General features: G+C 42.5%; 1 protein-coding gene across 2 annotated transcripts in view; it reads left to right on the top strand.

Moving 5' to 3' along the window:
- The window catches only part of LOC101601485 (ankyrin repeat domain-containing protein 26), a 94,165-nt gene that overhangs the window by 52,238 nt on the left and 20,991 nt on the right, over positions 1-20,936 (top strand). For both annotated transcript variants that reach the window (XM_045137294.1, XM_045137295.1), the window contains exons 21-27: positions 4,609-4,792; positions 5,939-6,076; positions 6,694-7,650; positions 9,586-9,738; positions 11,770-11,840; positions 12,344-12,437; positions 19,947-20,059. In XM_045137294.1, the coding sequence (XP_044993229.1) occupies positions 4,609-4,792; positions 5,939-6,076; positions 6,694-7,650; positions 9,586-9,738; positions 11,770-11,840; positions 12,344-12,437; positions 19,947-20,059 (1,710 nt within the window). The remainder of the gene's footprint in view (positions 1-4,608; positions 4,793-5,938; positions 6,077-6,693; positions 7,651-9,585; positions 9,739-11,769; positions 11,841-12,343; positions 12,438-19,946; positions 20,060-20,936) is intronic.

Below are 20,936 nucleotides of genomic sequence, written 5' to 3'. Positions count from 1 at the left end.
GGAACTGCCCACCTCTCTTTAAAGCAGGGACTCTCAGTGTCCTGGAGCTTACAGTTAGACTACACTAGTGGCCAGAGAGCTGCGGGATCCGTGGGTCTGGGCCTCCCCAGTGCCGTGGGATCACAGGCGTGTGCCCCCAGCCCTGGCATTATTTACATGCATAATGGGAATCAAACTCATCCTCACGGTTGTGAGGCAGGCACTTTACGGACTTTGCTATCTCCCCAGCTCGTGCATTTGAGAGGTGATTCCGTGGGCTGGTGAAAACAGATGTATTTCAGATCTACTAGATGGAGTACTCTGAGTGTATGTTAATTTCCATCATCCTAGAACGTAAGTCAACTCTGAAGTTTCTTTGTTGACTTTCGTCTTGGATAACCTGTCCAGCAGTGGGATACTGAAATCACTCGTTTTTATCAGAACCTCACTAACCTTTTGTACCCATTAGTGTTTGCTTTATAAAATTGATCCTTAACGTTCGACTCACATCTATTTACAATTGTTACATCTTCTGGATACGTTGTTCACTTTATTAATATTTAATAGCCTTCCTCATCTCTTATGACTAACCTTGGTTTGAAGTCTCCTGTGTCACATATGAGAACAGCTATGCTTTATAGCTCTATAGGTCAATTGTCTCAGTCTGCAGGTATCATTACCAGTGAGGAAACAGTTCAATCTTGGTTTTATTTTATTTTATTTCAATCCACTAAGCAGTCTTTGTCTCTTTAATGATGAGTTGAGGCCACTTACATTTAAGGTTCTTATTTAAGGTATTTACTAATTTGAGTAATTTTATTGTGTACTCTTCAGGTTGGGTAGATTACTGTTGGTTCTTTCCTTTCTATTGTCCTCACTTTAGAAGTATGCTGGCTTGTGTGAACATGATGGGTTTCTTCTCTCTCCTTAGTTCTTCTGCTCATTCCTAGTCATTCACTCCTTCCTGTGCTCTCATGACTGGATCTGCCTTTCTTCTCTGCGCATGGAGCCCATGCAGGCGTCTTCTGCTAGGTGCTTGTGCATGCCTTCGTTTGCGCTGGTCTTGAAAGGTGCATAAGTGTCCCTCAATTTTGTGAGGGGGGCTGGCAGGATGTTGCAGCGTTGGTTGTCAGTCACTCACTGTCATGGTATGAAACGTGGTGTTCCATACTTCCTGACCTTTAGACTTTCACAGTTGTCCACGTATTTGCTTTTGTAGGTACACTGACACTTTTTTTTCCCTTAAAGTATTTAATATGTATATTTTGGGGGCTCTGAAGGCCTCTTATGTGCTGGTTTGTGCCCTTTGCGATTATTGATCATTTTAGTAGTAAGTTTTGGAATCGTCACCTGACATTTCATCTATTTCAGTATCTTTAATTCAGTAGTTTGGAGAGTGCTATCTTTTACAGGAATCCTGCAGCCTGGCTGTCGTGTTTCTTGTGTTCCTATGTTGTGATTTGTGTGTCTGTTGGTATAAATATGTCTTTGAGTTTTGAGGATCTTATTTAGTGGTCTACTGTTATAGACTTGATTCATAATACAACTCAGAGAAAACAAACTTCTGTGAAAGCCATAGCATCACACATTAAAATAATCTTATGTCCACTAATATGTCACTAATGATCATTAAATGGTAGTTTACAAAACTAATACCAAATGTCCTTTCTCTCACTTATTACTTCATATTTACCTTGAGTAAGTTTTAACTTCATAGATGAATGAGATAAAAGGAGAAAGGAGGAACAGGGAAATTAGAAATGAAATAAGGTTAAATAATTGAAAGGTAAAAGAGGAATATAGAATATTACGGAAGGGAAGAGAAGAAAAAATGAGAGACTTTAGAAAAAGTAAAAATGAAAGACAAACCAAAAATAGTTTTCCAATAATGAGAAAGTTCAAAAAGGTAAGATTAAATAAATATAAGGAGAGGAAAGAATGAGAACATAAGGTTTAAAATTAAAAGATAAAGTCAGGTTGGAGAGATGGCTTAGCGGTTAAGGTGCTTGCCTGTGAAGCCTAAGGACACATGTTCAACTCTCCGGGTTCCACTTAAGCCAGATGTACAAAGGTGGCGCATGCGCCTGGAAGTCGATTACAGTGGCTCGACATCCTGACGTGCGAGTTGTGTCTCCCTCCCCCGTATCTCTCTCTCTCTCTCTCTCTCTCTCTCTCTCTCTCTCTCTCTCTCTCTCTCTCTCGCCAATAAAAAATGCAAAAATAATAACATAAAGTCACATACAAGTGAAATACAGGGTTTCTTTAAGGTGGGAACACAGAGGACATAAACAGAAAAAATATCAGAAAAGAAGGAAAATTTTTAAAAATTCTAATAATGGGAGAAAGGGCAAGAATAAGTTAGGTGAATGTATGAAGAGGAATAAAAGCAAAAGTATGTTTTGTTGTTGTTGTCTGGAGTCAGGGTCACATTCTGGTCCAGGCCTAAAGCCTCTGCAACCCTCTTACTTGCCCAGGTCTTCTGTCACTCTAGGGTTTTAGCAGGTTAAGTTCAAGCACCCCAACTGCGCTTGTTCCCTGTTCTCAAGCCCCCAGTGTAGCTTTTTAAACCACAGGTGCCCTGTCAGGATGACAGGCCGTTACTGTCATGAAGCCAGAGTGGCAGGAAGGATTTGTCCCCCATCTGCTGAGGAGCTGCTCTCTCGTCAGTACTGCACTGGGTTGAGGCTGGTGAGGGCTGTGGGCCTGTCCTGAGGGCAGGGCTGCCAGTCTCGGGTCACTGGGACCACTGTGACCCCTTTCAGAGGACGGTTTTTCTTCTGAGTGGTTTGACGGGGCTGACTGCTTTCCAGTGCGTGAGCCTTGGTTTTTTGTGCCCTTCTGTGTCCTGTCTGCCTTGGCCAGTCACTTTCCAAAGCTCTGTCTTTGGAACGGTCTTATTTTTTCTTATTCTGACCTTCTTCACCTAGTCAAACAGACGCAGCTCCGCCGACTTTCCCAGATGGGTCTCATTTCTAGCCCAAGCCACCCTGTAGTCAGTCTAAGACTGTTCCAGGCTGGCTTCCAGCTCATAGCGATCCTCTTACCTCCATCTCCCAAGAGCTGGGGTTGCGGGCGTGAGCAGCCACTCCCAGGTCTTCCACTTTTATCTTTAGCATAAATTAAATACAAAATAAAATGAAAAGTGGTTACTCATCAATTTATTCAGTATCATTCATACACAGATAAAATTAAATATTCACCATTGAAAGAGCTTATTAATCATTATTTAAGACCCTGTCTTATTCTGAATGCATAAAACACTGGGAAATGACTCCATGGTTTAAAGGTGCTTACTTGAAAAGGCTGCTGGCCCTGGTTCAGTTCCCTAGTGCCCATGTGAGGCCACATGCACAAAGTAGCACATGCATCGATAGTTTCTTTGCAGTGGAAAGAGATCCTGATGCATCCTTACTCCCTCTGCTTGCAAATAAATAAAATAGAAATACATTTTAAAAAATAAGGTTCATTGAAGTTGTGGCAACCAAAGATGCATGGAAAGTTTGGTCATAAATTTTAGATTCCTTAGCCTGGTCTTGAATTACAGTGATATGCAGGCGTGTTACATGGGAGACACCCGAAGGTGCTCTCTTAACTGCACGTCATTCTTAGGGGCACCCATAGTATTTCATGAAGATAAAAGTTTATTTCTAGTGAAGTTAGGTACTTTGTGAAAATGCAGCTTTTGAAATTGTTTAAAATACCTGTTTTGAGATGTCATTACAACTGTGTAAAGAAGGCAACTTTTGATGTGTAACTTTGCTGAATGATTCCAAAATTTCTTTTCTGTAATACTTTTCAGGGCCCTAGAAAGTTACCATTTAAGAGGTGGTTCTCCCCTTAGTCTCACAAAGGGCAGATGCCTGAGGCTGGGGAGATGGCCTGCTTGCCGTGGGAGCATGAGGACCTGAATTTGGATCCCTGGCACCCACATAAAAAAGCCAGGTATCGTTTAGGTGTGTGAAGGATGTAATTGCCAATAAAACGGTGTTTTAGAAAAATTCTATGCATGTTGGTGAGTGCCCATTCTCTGAACATGCAGATGCAGGAAATTCCCGCTCACTGGCTTAGCTGTGCTAGCCAGCTTGGTAAGCTCCAGGTTTAGAGAGAGACCGTCTCGAAGAGTAAGGTAGAGAGTGGTAGGGACACCCAGGGTCAGCCTGTAAGCTCCACATACATGTGTACATGTATGCAGTTTTCTCCCCCACGTGCTCCTACGCACATAGGCACAAAAAGAATAAATGACCTTAAAGAGATTGAAGCAGGGCTGGAGAGATGGCTTAGTGGTTAAGTGCTTGCCTGTAAAGCCTAAGGACCCCAGTTCGAGGCCTGATTCCCCAGGACCCACATAAGCCAGATGCACAGGGGGCGCACGCATCTGGAGTTCATTTGCAGTGGCGCATCTATTCTCTCCCTCTCTATCTGCCTCTTTCTCTCTCTGTCTGCCTATAACTCTCAAATAAATAAATAAAAATAAACAAAAATGAATAAATAAGAGTAAAGTAGCAGAATCATGAGTAATAGAAAAGGAAAAATGTTGAACAGTAATAGAAATTGTATTAGTCTCTGAAAATGCTGATAACACAGTTCATTTTCTAAAAACAATTTTAAGATGAGCTCATTTAACTTCAGATTTGCATTGAAACAAGAAGGCGAAAAGAGAAGAAGTGCTGACCAACTTTATGACAAGATTATGGAACAGTTTAGAAAAAAGGAGGAGCAATATAATAAAGAAGTGGAAGTGAAGCAACAACTTGAAATCTCTCTTAGGGCACTAGACATGGAGCTGAAGACTGTGAAAGATAACTTGAACCAGGTACATTAATCTCTGTTAAACATTTCATGTGTGTGAAGAGGGGCTATTATCATATGACCTCTAATGATGAGAATGACCTAATGATGATTGGCCAGGCAGTTTCATCATTATACAGGCTGGTGGTTCACCACCGTTGTGCATGCAGCACATTGTTGATTGATGGTGTCTCACCCTTAAACTAAATTATAACATGTATAACTAAAATTGTTTATTGTGACCCTTGGACTCTTAATATCTTTGCTGAAAGACAGAATGGAAGGTAAGTTGACTTTCATCATTAAAATAACAATTCATTGACGTCTTCTCAAAATTACAAGCTAGCATGCTACTGAGGATCTCCCAGTGGGCTTGCTGGAGCACATCCTGGATACGGAAGGGCTTTCCCAGACTTTGTCCCGTCGGGAGAGAAGACGGGAGGAACAGGGCAGGCTAGGAAACCTTCCCATTCCCTGGGGGCTCCTGGTACCAGCTGGGGCCTCTGCTCTTGGGCAAGGTCTCCGAGAGCTGGTACTAGCCTTCCAGGCCCGCCTGGCTTCCTCCGCACTGGGCACATGTGGGAGGATTCTTCCTGCTCAGCGCTGGCCCTTGGTGGGCTCGGTCTTCGCCAGCCAACACTACGGGTGCCTCTGTGCACTCGGGAACTTTCAGCTGTCAGAGCCTGAAATTGATTGAAAAAAACTCGTACATGCAAACCCATTAAAAGTAACAAAACTCTATTTACAATATTTTAATTTTTTTCTGACAAAGTTAGGTATAATTTGTTCAGTTAAAATTTGAGTAATGCATGTGAGACTAAAGTCCTTGTGTTTTAAAATTATTTTATTTGTTTATTTGAAAGATGGTGAGAGAGAATAAGGAAGAAGGAGATAGAGAATGGATGTGCCAGGGCCTCTCCAGCCACTACATACGAACTCCAGATACATGTGCCACCTTGTGCATCTGGCTTTACATGGGTACCGGGGAATGGAACCCAGGTCCTTAAGTTTCACAGGCAGATGCCTTAACCGCTAAGCCATCTCTGCAGCTCGGTCCTTGTGTTTTAATAGACTATTTCCTCTTGAGTTTTTTTTTTTTCCCCAAGTTCTAAGGCTAGAAGCCCCCTACCCCCATAGATACAGTGGTATGAGAGTAATGAACTGTTTCCAGGTTGTAGAGGAGCGAAATGAAACTCAGAGACAACTTTCTCGGGAGCAGAACGCAAGGCTGCTGCAAGATGGGATCCTGGCAAATCACCTCTGCAAACAGCAGGAGATAGAAACGGCGCAGAGAAGGATGACGTCTGAGGTATTTTCTTTTCTTTCTTGTTTTTTGTTTAGTTTTATTTTCGAGGTAGGGTCTCACTCTAGCCCAGGCTGACCTGGAATTCACTATGTAGTCTCAGGGTGGTCTCGAACTCATGGTGATCCTCCTACCTCAGCCTTCCCAGTGTTGGGATTGAAGACATACGCCACCATGCCCAAATAAGATATTTTCTTTAGTTGTTTTCAGAATGTGTTTGTATTTAGTTTTGTACCTACTTTTAAACCAACTATCGCTGTCTTTTTTGTGCCTACTTTATCTTTTTGTACCTACTTTCAAACCAACTATCATGGCAGCCCTTATACCTCTGCATTACAAGTGCTGGGATGAAAGGTATGCGTCCCCACACCTGACAAGAAATGCTTTTCCAGTGATGGGTTTCTGTAAAACTATGATACCTTTGCCTTTATAAATTCAGTCTTTAATCTGTTAACTTTTATAAATTTATAGTGTATAAGCTTGAAGTTTAGATCCAGTTTTTCCAGACTATATATACTGTAACCCTTTCATTGTTTTATTGTACATGCTGTTCTTTAATTTTCTAGAAAATTGTGTTATGTAATCACACTGAGTTCTCTCTAAATATCTCTTGTTTTGCTTAGGTTTCGGTTAGCCATGAAAAAGAAAAAGATCTATTGCATAAAAATTACAAGTTGCAGGATGAAATTGCCATGTTAAGACTGGAAATAGACACAATAAAAAACCATAACCAGGAAAAGGAAAAGAAATATCTGGAGGATATTGAGAGTGCAAATGAAAAGAATGAAAACCTCCAAAGGGCAATGAAGCTGAAAGAAGAAACCTTTACAAAAACAGTATTTCAATACAATAGGCAGTTCAGTGTTTTGACAGCTGAGAATGCATTGCTGAGTTCTAAGCTGGAGAATGAAAAACAAAATAAAGAGAGACTGGAAACAGAAATTGAGTCCTACCGTTCCAGACTGGCTTCTGCTGTACACGACCATGGTGAAAGTCAGACATCAAAGAGAGACCTAGAAATTGCTTTCCAAAGAGCAAAAGATGAGTGGTGTCGTTTGCAGGACAAGATGAATTTTGATATATCTAACCTAAAAGATAACAATGAGGTCCTTTCCCAACAGCTGTCTAAAACTGAAAGAAAATTCAATAGTCTAGAAATTGAGTTTCACCATGCAAGAGACGCTCTTAGAGAAAAGACTTTGGTTTTAAAACACGTACAAAGAGACCTGAGCCAAGCACAGTGCCAAATGAAGGAGGTTGAGCACTTGTATCAGAATGAACAAGGAAAGGTGAACAAGTACATTGGAAAGCAGGAATCCATCGAGGAGAGACTGTCTCTACTACACAGTGAGAACACGTTGCTGCGACAGCAGCTGGATGAGGCGCACAGCAAGGTTGACAGGAAAGACAAGACCGTAGTTAATATCCAAGACCAGTTTCGCGATCTGATGAAAAAGCTCCAAGCCGAGCGGGAAAAACAAAATCTGATGCTCGAAGACAGGAATAAGGAGTTAATCAATGAATGTAATCACTTGAAAGAAAGAGTGCATCAATATGAAAACGAGAAAACGGAAAGAGAAGTAAGTATCAGGAAAGAAAAAAATTTTTTAACTTCCTAGAAGTAAATTTAGAGGAGTATTTCATTCGGGCTAACTGTTGAATTTTGCTGAACTTACATACATTTGCTATATCTGCTCAGAAACATACCAGGTTTGCAGTAAACACAGCTTAGACCTTATTCCCATCACAAGGAAATCAGCCGTGTTTGAGGTATCCTAGCACCCTGAACTGATGTTACACACTGTATGCATTCTTTGAAATATCATACTATAATTCAAAATATGTGTAATTGTGTTTAAATTAAATTTTTGAATGCTTTAAGCAGCATACTACTGTAGGTAAGAGAATTTTATTTTAAATCTGGTAGATACTTAAGTAAACACATGTTGTTGCTTTTGAAATCTTGACTTAAAAACTGTTAATTGGGCTGGGGAGATAGCTTAATGGTTAGGGCGCTTGCCTGCAAAGCCTAAAGACCCATGTTCAACTCTCCAAATCCCACATAAGCCAGGTGCACAAGGTGATGCAAGTGTGCAAGATTGCACATGCACACAGATGGTACATGCATCTGGAGTTTAAGTAAATAAACTGCTGAGAGAGAGATTGAGAGAGAGAGAGAGATTAGTAATGTTTTATTCTACACAAATGGGTGGTTTTCGAGAGGACTTTTGGTTTTGCTTTGTTAGGGTCCTGGGAATTGAACCCAAGCCTTGAGCACAATGAGCACCGTCATACCACTGAGCTTCACACCCAGCACTGAACTAATTTAAATATGTTTATGTCACCAAATTTTAGAACGCGATGAAACAGATAAATGGAATTATTCATACCTAAAATAAGTATTTGAAATCATGTTTTAGTAAAGTGGTATGTTTTGATCATTGATTTCGGGTTCCACTGGCAAAGTAAAGTGTAGATGCAATGCTTTTCCTTCAATAGCTTTTCATGTGTTTATATTATTACTATTTTGCCTTCTTCATGTCAGTTTGTCTGAAAATATTTGTCTCAGAGCTCCAGTAGTGCAGTCGGTTATTGCACAATACTTACATGAAAATATTTGTCTCAAAGTACACATTCTTATGATCTTTTAACTCTGAAGACATCTACTTTTCATTAAACTATAATTTAGAATAAATATGGTGAGTGTCAACAAAGCCATATTGATTTGATTACAGTTTATTAAACATTTTTACAAATAACTTGCTCCTACTTTTGAAGGATTGATTACTGTCATGTAAAGGGTATAACTTTGTGCAATACAGAAATAATTGTAGGTGGTTTGAATTTTTAGTTTGTCATTGAATGAATCTGCGTTTCCAAACGAAGAATGTAAGGATTCCTATGCAAAGTAGGCATGCAGTTAGTAGCAGACAGAGTTGTAGATGTTGAGGTCAGGAAGAGAGGCAAAGGCTGCATCTCCTAGGACCTTACTTTGAGTCTAAGATAGGAATCTATTGGAAGGATTTGAGAAGAGGATTTAATTTAAATTGAGCCTCTAGTTTAAAGAGAAAAAAAGTCTTGCGCGTGGTGGCTCAATACCTTTAAGCCTAGCGCTTGAGAGGCAGAGCCCAAAGAATTGCCATGAAATTGAAGTTAGCTAGGCCACCTAGTGAGACCTTGCCTGAAAGAAAGGAATAAAGAAATGAGTAGGGGAGGAAAGAGGGAGAAGAGAGAGAGAGAGAGAACGTGTACCACTGTGTATAATTTATCATAATCAATAGCTACTTATTTCTAAAGAGTTGTTAAATGTTGTAAATCCATGAATGTAGATCATTGGCGGTATGGCTAGAAGGCTCAATGTATTGTCTGTGTAACATGAGTGTGATTAATTAGTCCTTACCTAAGCATGAGGAAAAGACGAACTACTGTATGTGGTGCTTTGCTTTAGAGTGTATGTGAGAGTTAAATATTCCTAAAATATTTTGATGATGTGCATAAAATAAATATTTTATCAGGTAGTAGTGAGAGAGCTTCAACAAGAACTGGCTGATACTCTGAAAAAACAATCTATGTCAGAGGCTTCACTAGAAATTACATCACATCACCGCATTAATTTAGAAGAGGAAACACGAGATTTAAAGAAGAAATTAAGTCAACTTGGAAGTCAAGTATGTATGAAATTTAACATGCCACCATGTTAATTTAACATGTCAGCCATTTAAACAACAAAGTGTTTAAGACAGTTTTCTTTTGTATTTTCACTGTAATTTTATTATCTTTATAATGCACTTATACAGCTCCAATCTGTAATTTTGTATGGCTTTCCTTAAAGTATCCTGAGGAAAGTTGAAAACTATACTTCACTCCTTATAGAAGTTGAGAGACTTTTTTTAATGTTAGTCAGTATGTTTTAGTGATATTTCTACTGCTATTGAGGCCAGGCAGATTAAATCTGGATACTTTTTCTTGGAAAGTTCAAGAAGATTAGTTTATTCCCTTGTCTGTGTGCATGCACACTTGATCTTGTGTATGTGGAGAGAGGATGTTCATGTGCATGTGGAGGCCAGTGATCAACATCAGGTATCTTCTTAAATGCTTGTCACTTTATTTATTTATTTTTGTGTTTTGAGGTAGGGTCTCACTCTAGACCAGGCTGACCTGGAATTCACTATGTAGTCGCAGGGTGGTCTTGAACTCACAGCAATCCTCCTACCTGTGCCTCCTGAGTGCTAGGATTAAAGGTGTGCGCCACGATGCCTAGCTCGTCACTTTATCTGGAGCTCACCCATTCAGCTAGAGTAGCTAGCCAGCAAATACCAGGGATCCTCTTGTCTCCGCCTCCCCAGAGCTGGGGTTACGGGTGTTTACCTCTGCACACGGGGATGCTGGGGATCCAGACTCTCAGGTGCAAGTACTTTCCCCCATAGCATGACTTTTGTTCTAAATATATTTTGAGGAATTACATATAAGATGGAAAGATAGAGGAGAAATGTTCCATCAAATGTTCGTATTTTTCTCACTCTGAAAAAAAAAAAAAAGCTGGGCTTTTAGAACTTGACCAACTGAGATCTGTGGCTGCAGCTGTTCTGATAAGCTGTACCACATAATCTTCATATAGTCATTGGAGTGCCGCCTCACGCACCAGTTGTTGCTGGGAAGAGCCACATGTTCTAAAGCCACTGGTCTGCTGGCTGTGTCGGTCACTTCTTGACGCACGAGGTGTCGTTTTTGCTTCAGTACTGGCGGTGTGTTCTGGCCTCGGTCGTCTTGTGTGCTGTCACACGCAGTAGTGGGAAGAGTGAGTCAGTACAACTGATACAGACCTCGTCCATCGACACACCACTCGCCTAAAATACAAAGTTTTGTTGGAATAAAATACAAAAATAGCCGGGCATGATGGTGCACGCCTTTAATCCCCGCACTCGGGAGGGAGGCAGTGGTAGGTGGATCGCCGTGAGTTCCAGGCCACCCTGAGACTACCTAGTGAATTCCAGGTCAGGCTGCGCTAGAGTGAGACCCTACCTCGAAAAACCAAATAACAATAATTAGCAGATATATCACTCACTCTATTGTGTTCTCTTCAAGAGCTTTATGTATAGTCCCTAATTTAATCTTCCCAATAATCCAGTGAGGTAGAAACTGTTAACTGCCGCTTACTTCATGAGTGAAAAAATGGAGATGCAGAAAGTCAGTTTGCTCAGAGCCACAGAGCTAGTGAATGGTCCAGCTGGGATTGAGAACCAGGGATTCTGGCTTCTGTGTGGATGTGCTGCCGCTGAGACTGCTTCATAGGACAATTAATTGTCATTAAAGCCACACATTTTCATCATAACTGGCAGTGTGTGCTCACGTGCATATGGGTGCGTGTATTTTTGAAATCAAACCTGAGGTGATGTTGAGAATTAGAAATATGAATGCATCTTTCCCCCTGTTTTATCTGTGTTGTCTCAAGAATCCTATGTTTCATCATAGAGCAAGTGTGAATGAGCTTTTCTACAAAGGGCCAGATAACATATGCTAGTTCTTGTGAGCCCTAGCCCTGCTGCAGCAGCTCCGGTAACTTGGCTGCAGCTCGCCTGAGTGCTGTAAACGCTACGCAGATGAGGGGTGTGCCTGCCTGCGTTCTAGCAAGACGCCAGCACGACGCGCGCGTGTCTGTTACGGATCATTCGTGAAGGCTCTTAAACTCTTCATTTTAGTTGCAGGAAGCCCGGGATCAACACGCAGAGGCCGTGCGGTGCACCGAGAAGACACAGGACCAATTGCACAAGTATAATGAGAAACGTCAAGATTATTAGAGTATTTATAATGCAAATAAGCCATGTAGTACAGCAGTTCTGTCAGTAATGAGTAAACTCTAGCTGACTTAAACGCTACTTAATGTGAAGCCCGTGTGGGGCCCTGGGTGTGACCGCAGCACCACACACACACACAAAAAAAGACGTGTAGTTTGTACACGTTAGTCATAAAACTAAAAACATGTGGCTACTATCATCTCTGCTTTTAAAAACTTAGTTTTCTGTAATGACTCATTTATCAGCAATTATGTGGCATTTTTCAAATCCATCTGTCAGAAATAATTGTTTACAAGCTGGGCATGGTGGTGCACGTCTTTAATCCCAGCACTGGGGAGGCAGAGATAGGAGGATCACCATGAGTTCGAGGCCACCCTGAGACTACATAATGAATTCCAGGTTGGCCTGGGCTAGAGTGAGACCCTACCTCAAAAAACAAAAACAAAAAAGAAATAATTGTTTTTAATATACATTTTAGGGTTGAACTTGAAAATTCCAAGTTGAAAACTACAGTAAAAAAACAAGCAGGGAAAATTGAACAACTCCAGAAAAGTCTGTTAAGCATAAATTTGGTAAGTAATTCTCTCACTGATTTCTTTTATGCTGGAAGGAAGTTTCTTTAATTCTGTACGAGTGTGTAGAAAGGTTAGAGGCACTGTGAAACGTCACCTTGTTGTGTTCATGTGCGTACTGCTTGCCACTAGGAGTGCAGGTCCTTGACATTGTAGGAGGAATTGACTGAATTCATGCAGTAGTGAGTTGTGTGTGTGTGTGTGTGTGTGTGTGTGTGTGTGTAGGTGTGCACGTGGAGGCCAGAGGCTGACACTGGGTAGGTCTTGATCGCTCCCCTCCGTGTCTAGAGACAGCCTCTCCCCTGAACCCAGGGCTCACTGACGGGGCTAGTCCAGCTAGGGCGCTGGTCCTGAGGGTCCTGTCTCTGCCTCCCCAGCACCGAGATTGTAGGTGGCCACAGTGCCCACCCAGCATAGACATGACACGGGCGCTAGGGGTTGGAACTCGGGTCCTCACACTTGCACAACTATCACTTAGCAAAACCATCTCCTCAGCCAAGGAGTAAGATTTTAATTAAAAAAAAAATATGTGATACTTTTTGTTAAATGATAACTTCCTTTTTTTGATATTTTCATATATGTATGTAATGTATTTTGATCATATTTTCCATCAATTGCCTTCTTACCTCCCTCCCAGTCTTCCCAATTCATCCCCATCTGACTTTTATAACTTTTTTTTCCTTAACCTACTGTGTTAAATTAGGGTCGTTCACATGAACATAGATGTGAGCGTATTTACTGGAGTATAGGCAAATTACCATTGGCTACATCACTAAAGAGCATGGCTGCTTCTCCCCCAGCACTCCTGGCTACCGTCTGGGGGATGTGGGATTTTACGAGCCATTCCCTGATCCGACCCATGACTGAAATACTGACAGGTTCAGGCTTGTGCAGGAAACCACAGCTGCTGTGATGTGAGTTCATGACTAATGGCCACGTCGTATCCAGAAGACAGCATTCCACAGCCCTCCTCCTCGTCCTCCTGCCCTTGCATTCTTTCTGTCCTCTCCCATGAGGTTGCCTGCGCCTTGGAGGATGTGGTTTAGATGTCCTTTTCTTTTCGAGGTGGGGTCTCACTAGCCCAGACTGACCTGGAATTCACTCTGTAGTCTCAAACTTCTGGCGATCTTCCTGCCTCTGCCTTCCGGGTGCTGGGATTAAAGGCGTGCGCCACCAAGCCCGGCTCTAGATGTCTTCCCCACCCCCCCCCCGAGGTAGGGTCTTACTGCAGCCCAGGCTGACCTGGAATTCACTATGGAGTCTCAGGGTGGCCTCGAACTCACGGCAATCCTCCTACCTCTGCCTCCCGAGTGCTGGGATTAAAGGCGTGTGCCACCACGCCCGGCTAGATGTCTTTTTTAAGGCTGAGCACACCATAGATATTTTTTTGCCAACTATGCATCTCTGCATAAATATTTAGAGGACAGTTTGAAATCCTGTCCATTAGCTTAGCATAGTAGTGATTCTCTCCCTGGGCCTGTGTCCCTAGCCACAGGCTCTTGGATTATAGTGCTACTCAAGAATAACCTCCTGTTGAGCAGACAGGAAATTCCATTGGGAAGTTGTTGGTTACTCCCCTAACAGTCATGCCACTGTGGACACTGGCCTGGTAGGTCAGTTGTGGAGCACACAGGGCGCACGTCTGGGCGGGACTCTTGATGATTTTTCTCCCACAGCAGCTTACATAGCACCTTCCAGCATGAATAATGGTGTAGCCAATAGGGAGAAAATACCTCGTTAGGTTCCAACTTAATTTCTGTATGTCCAGAAAACCAAGTGTGGTGTGTCTTCAGGAGTAAAGACTTACCATCTAGTTATGGTGTGTAGCTAAGGGCACCGACAATAGCCTAATTGTTTTAGTGGCCTGTGACCTGTCTGATCAACAACTAACTCATGGATGCAGGTAATCTTAACCTTGACACTGGAATTTGCAGTTAATAGTATATGGTTTGGGGTGCTCGCTTTATCCACTAATATAGGGACCATTGGTTCACGTTTCCTTTAATTTATATTTTAAATAGGCTAACCAGCTAGTAGGCTTCCATATGGCTTATTCATTCATCCTTAGTTTTGGTTCATATTCCCACTACCCCCTTTTCTCCTTCTTCTCCCCTTCCTCATTGTTTAAACCTTTCCTTCCCATATATTTTTTTTATCATTTTGTCTTTTTTCTTATATTTTTATATCACATGTATTCTGATATCCTCCCACAAAAACTCTTTACACCCTCCTCCCCTGTCCCCTTCCTAACCTCCAGACCTCTTAACACTCACTCCCAACATGTGCACACATCACTGGAAATTCAAAGCTAGGATCTACATATGAAAAGGAACATGTGACATTTATGTTTCTAAGCCTTACTAAATATACTCTTCCATCCCACCCACTTTCCTGCAAATTTCAGAATTCCATTTTTCATGGGTATTGTATGTTCATAATCCAGTCATCAGTTGAAGGGCATCTGGGCAGATCTCATTGCCTAGAGTTTGTGAGCAGGGCAGCAGTGAACGTGGATGAGCAGGTACGTCTGTAGCAGAGTGTAGAATTCTTACGGTATATGGCCAGGGGTAATATAGCTGGGTCATTTTTAGAAACTTCTACACTCACCTCCATAATGGTTACATTACCAACTTGAATTCTCACCATCAGTGATGCAGGGTCCCTCTCGCCCCACCAACATTTGTTGTCATTTGTTTTCTTGATGGTAGACATCTGACCAGAGTGAGACAGAATCCATTTGGAGGTTTTTTTGTTTTTTTTTTTTTAATTTTGTCTTTGGTTGGTTGGTTGATTGGCTTATTGAGTGAGGTAGGGTCTTACTCCAGCCCAGGCTGTCCAAGAATTCACTCTGTAGTCTCAGGATGGCCTCGAACTCAACCTCTGCCTCCCAAGTGCTGGGATTAAAGGCATGCGTGCTAGAGTTGATTTTTATGCAACTGTCTTCGTTCTTCTATATATAGATATCTGTTTTCCCAGCACCGTTTATTGAAGATGCTCTCTCTTCCCCAGGGTGTATTTTTGGTATCTTTATCAACAAAAAAATCAAGTGGTAATAGTGGCCTGGACTGGAACCTGGGTCCTGTGTTCTATCCACGGCTCCACATGTCTGCTTATCTGCCAGCGCCATCCTGTTTTCCTTGCCGTGGCTCTGCGGTGTGCCTTGAAATCAGGTCTGGTGATGCCTCCAGCGGCGTTCTTGCTGCTCATGGTTGCTTTGACTGGGTTCTTTTGTGCAACCACAGGAATTTTAAGGTTGCTTTTTCCTTTTTCTGTGAAGAGTAGTGTTAGTGTGTTGATTGGGATTGCATTGCATCTGTAGATGGCTTTTTCTGTGAAGAGTAGAGCTAGCCTGTTGATTAGGGTTGCATTGCATTTGTAGATGGCTTTTTCTGTGAAGAATAGAGCTGCGTGTTGATTGGGATTGCATTGCATCTGTAGATGGCTTTTTCTGTGAAGAGCAGTGCTGCGTGTGGATTGGGGTTGCATTGCATCTATAGATGGCTTTTTTTGTGAAGAGCAGTGCTGAGTGTTGATTGGGATTGCACTGCAGTTGTAGATGGCTTTTTCTGTGAACAGTAGAGCTGGCGTGTTGATTGGGATTGCATTGCATCTGTAGATGGCTTTTTCTGTGAAGAGCAGTGCTGGCATGTTGATTAGGGTTGCATTGCATCTGTAGATGGCTTTTTCTGTGAAGAGTAGAGCTGCGTGTTGATTGGGATTGCACTGCATTTGTAGATGGCTTTTTCTGGGAAGAGCAGTGCTGCGTGTGGATTGGGGTTGCATTGCATCTGTAGATGGCTTTTTCTGTGAAGAGTAGAACCAGCATGTTGTTTGGGATTGCATTGTATTTGTAGATGGCTTTTTCTGTGAAGAGTAGACCCAGCGTGTTGATTGGGATTGCATTGCATTTGTAGATGGCTTTTGGTAGGATGGCCATTTCCACAGCGTTAACTTTCTGAAGGTCTCAGTCTCTTCTGTGTTTCAAAGTTTTCATTGTAGGGGTCTTTCACGTCCTTAGTAAGGTTTATTCCAAGATTACATGACTTTTTTTTTTTGTTTGTTTGTTTGTTTTATTTACTTATTTGAGAATGAAAGACAGAGAAAGAGGCAGAGAGAAAATGGGCATGCCAGGGCCTCCAGCCTCTGCAAACGAACTCCAGACACATGCGCCCCCTTGTGCATCTGGAATGTGGGTCCTGGGGAGTTGAGGCTCAAACTGGGGTCCTTAGGCTTCACAGGCAAGCGCTTAACCGCTAAGCCATCTCTCCAGCCCATGTTTTTTTTTTTTTTTGAGGCTATTGTAAATGGGACTTTTTCCATGATCTCTTTCTCTGTACAGCTGTCATTGGTATGTAAGAAAGATACTAGTTTTTATATGTTAATTTTATATCCTGCTATTTTGTTGAAAGTGTATCAAGTCTAGGAGTTGTCTAGTATAATCTTCAGTTTCTAAACTATAAAATGATGTATCTGCAAATAAGGATACCTTAGCTTCGCTCTCTTCTGTTTATGTCTCTTTCATTTCCGTCTCTCATGTTGTGCTGTAGCTAGGACTTGAAGTGCTGTGTTGTCAGGGAGTGGAGAGAATGAGGCCCTCCCCTTCATGGGGAGACCTTGAGCTTTTCTCCATCTAGCATGTTGTTGGTTATGAATTTATTGTATATAACCTTGTCATGCTCAGATGTATTTCTTTCATCCCTAGACTTTCCAGGATTTTGATTATGAAAAGGATGTTGGATTTTGTCACAGGCCTTTTCTAAATCAGTTGATTACATGCCTTCTATCCTTCAGTCCACAGATGTGATGAATTTAATTTATTGATTTACATAAAACAAAGCAAGAGCCGGGTGTGGTGGTGCACGCCTTTATCCCAGCACTTGGGAGGCAGGGGTGGGAGGATTGCCGAGAGTTCGAGGCCACCCTGAGACTACATAGTGAATTCCAGGTCAGCCTGAGTTAGAGCGAGACCCTGACTCAAAAAACAAGAACAACAACAACAGCACTCAAAACTAAAACAGTACAAAATATGCACCCAAGGCAGCAGTAGGGGGCAAAGGAAAAGCCGGGACCAAGCTGGTCTGCTGAGATGATGTTGGGTGTTGAAAGCGGGTTAGGTGTGGACGGTGAGAGGTGGAGGTGAGCTGACTGTACTGACGTTGGCCCCTGTCTGGACCTCCGTGGATCTCTGCACACTGTCTCTGTGCGGGATCTTCCCTCCTGGTGACAGGCAGTTCTGATCTGGTTCTACTGCGAGGCCACTGTACGACGTCTGTCGCAAACTTCCCTGGAACCATGCAGCAGAATGCCGCGACCGCCTCAGCCGCGCTTCTCCCACGCCTGCAAAAGCGGCTCTGTGTTGACGGAGCTGCCCGCTCCTTCCGTTGGCCGGGCTGGAGCTTAGCCCACCTGGGGCCGGGAGGCAGTGAATCTGGGTGCCTTGGTTGCTGAGTCTGAGAAACACTTTCCTAGGCAGCTGTCTTGTATAGGGAACCCCTTCTGAGGCCTCCTCCTTTGGAAACAATGCGTCCTTCAGTGGGTGGAGAGTTGACGCCCTCTGGGGACCTTTTCTGTTGTCCAGCGCAGACTGAAGTTCTCCCTCGTCTCCTTCACTTCTTACCAACTACCATGTGTTCTTAGTGCCAGTCTCCATACCCAGAATCTTTAACTACTTCACGAACCTCTCCTGTCTAAACTTCACTTTTAAAATCTTTTTGCTCTCTTTCAGTGTAGATGCATATAAAAACAGACATAAATATGTGACAGTTTGATTGTTGTGCTGTCTTGAGATTTTCTCTGCTGAATAAATTAGTCCATTACCATCAAATTCAACCTCACTCAAGTTCTCATGACATGGCAGAATGCAGCCCAATTCTTGTCAGAACTCACATGAACTGCTTCTCGCCCAGCTCCCTGTAGAGTCCTCATCCCTGCTGACACCACTGTCCGTGTTTCTGTCAGCAATCCGATCTGCTAATCCCCTGCTAGACTCACTCCTTACGCTCTGCTTATAGCATCGTAGAGCTTCTGTAGCCCAAAGTCCCAAATTTACATTTTTCCCACGAATAATTTCCTACAAACCACATGGTAGTTTTATCACAGCAGTGGCCCTACTTCTTGGTACTAGGTTTTTTGTATTAGATGCTGTACTCATTGCTGTTGTAACATGGTGCTAAGGATTCAGGAAAGTCCTTGTACCCTAAACCCTAGGTTTGCTTCTAATTTATAATCAAAGAATTAGATTAAAAAAGACTGAGAAGGATAATTATTAAATTATTATGTGTACCAGCTGGGCGTGGTGGTGCACGCCTTTAATCCCAGCACTCGGGAAGCAGAGGTAGGAGGAGCACTGTGAGTTCGAGGCCATCCTGAGGCTACATAGTGAATTCCAGGTCAGCCTGGGCTAGGGCAAGATCCTACCTCTAAAAGCCAAAAAAAAGAAAGAAAGAAAGAAATTATTATGTTTATTGAAGAAAGTACAGAGCCAGGGAAAGGCACCTAGGTGGCTAGAGATCCCACATGGAGGGCCTGGAAAAAAGCGTGGAAAGAAAAGAAAGTTCAGTGCGCTCCTGCCATGTGGGGAGCTGGAGGGGATAAAGATCGCATGCGGAGTGTAAGGACTAGAGGGCCCTCCGGCCTGGGCCTGGGCTGAACCCAGCCCATGGAAAAACTCGCCCACCTGGAAGTTCCCAAGTGATCAGAGAGCCTGCCCTCCCCTTGCAAAGGTCTTTATAACCTCTTATTGGAGGCGGGCTGTCTTCTGGCTCAGGTGAACGGGAGGACAGCTGGTTGGTTAGGGCTCGGGGCCGACTCAGAAAGGTTAGCCTGACACCAAGTTCCAGGGACTGAACTTGACCAACCACAGTGGTTAAATCCTATGAAAGACCTCCCTCCTGGGAGGGATCCTGGCTGTTTGTGGAAAAACAGGTCTGGGGAACTAGGCAAGAGATAAGTTGGATCATCTTTGATTTTTAGCAAGTGCAAACTTCCCTGCACTTTTCACCTTCAGGGATCATCACCCTAACTCTACCTCCCTCTCACTGGGACCAAATTTACCTGACAAATAGCACCTTAAGGAAAAGGCTTATGGGCTGGAGAGATGGCTTAGCAGTTAATGTGCTTGCCTGCAAAGCCAAAGGACCGGAAAGTCATCACAGAAACACACAGAGGTGCATGTCAGTAATCCATCCCCAAGTGGATCTTGTCAGTTAGTTGACAAATTAGCCATTACAGTCCATATTGGCATCAGGATTATAAACCTATCTAATTATTATGTATGAGCTCCTGAAAAAAAAAATTTTTTTTGAGACAGGGCCTTACTCTAGCCCAGACTGACCTAGAAGTCACTCTGGAGCCCACGTTAGTCTCAAACTCACAGTGATCTTCCTACCTCAGCCTTTGAAGTGCTGGGATTACAGGGATATATACCACCACTCCTCGCTAAAAAAAATAGAATTTTTTTAAAAAGATTTAGACTCTATAGATTTTTAGGAATAATTTTCTGTTTTCCAGTCTGAAGATGATAAGGAGCAACTGAAGAGACTTACTGAATTGAAGCAATCTTTGGAATGTAATTTAGGTGAAGAACAGAAGAAAAATGAGGAACTGGAAAAAGAGCTGACTGGGTAGTGTGTTAATATTTCAAATCTTTTCAACTATTTGTTAGTTGATCTAATTTTACTAAAACCCAAATACAAATTCATTTTGTATTTTCCTGTCATAATTAAACCACTTACTCTACTCTGATTTAAAATTTACTTCAAAAACTTGGACCACAGTCTGAAAGTTTCTGTTGTTTTAAGGTAGGGTCTCACTCTAGTCCAGGGTGACCTGGAATTCACTGTGTAGTCTCAGGGTGGCTTCAAACTCATGGCGATCCTTCCACCTCTGCCTCCTGAGTGCTGTAATTAAAGGTGTGTGCTACCATGCCTGGCAGAAACATTTTTGAATGTCAGAATATTACATTTAGGGCTGGAGACATTGCTTGCCTGCCAAGCCTAAGAACCCAAGTTCGATGCCCCAGTACCCAGCAAACCAGTTGCACAAGGTGGTGCATGTATCTAGAATTCATCTGCAGTGGCTAGTGGCCCTGGTGTGCCCTTCCCCCCCCCCCCACTTCTCTCTCAAATAAATAAATAAAATTAAATCCTTTTAAAAAGTACATTTAAATCTGTACTCTTTATCTACTTTTAATTTGAACTCAGGGCATTGGACCATTGGACATGTCAAGCATTTACTGAACTACATTTATTTCTTTTTTTGTTTTTTTATTTTTTAGTGAGTCAGAGAGGATTGGCACGCCAGGGCCTCAACCACTGAAATCAAATTCTAGACACTTGCACCACCTAGTGGGCGTGTGTGATCTTGCACTTGCCTCACCTTTATACATCTGACTTATGTGGAATCTGGAAAGTCTAACATGGGCTCTTAGGCTTTGCAGGCAAGCGCCTTATCTGCTACACCATCCTTCCAGCCTGGAACTACATTTCTTGTCCTTGAATT

The sequence above is a fragment of the Jaculus jaculus genome, chromosome 18 (assembly GCF_020740685.1).
Source record: "Jaculus jaculus isolate mJacJac1 chromosome 18, mJacJac1.mat.Y.cur, whole genome shotgun sequence".
NCBI lineage: Eukaryota > Metazoa > Chordata > Mammalia > Rodentia > Dipodidae > Jaculus > Jaculus jaculus.
Note: the sequence above shows the minus strand (reverse complement) of the source record. Positions and strands in the feature narration are given on the sequence as shown.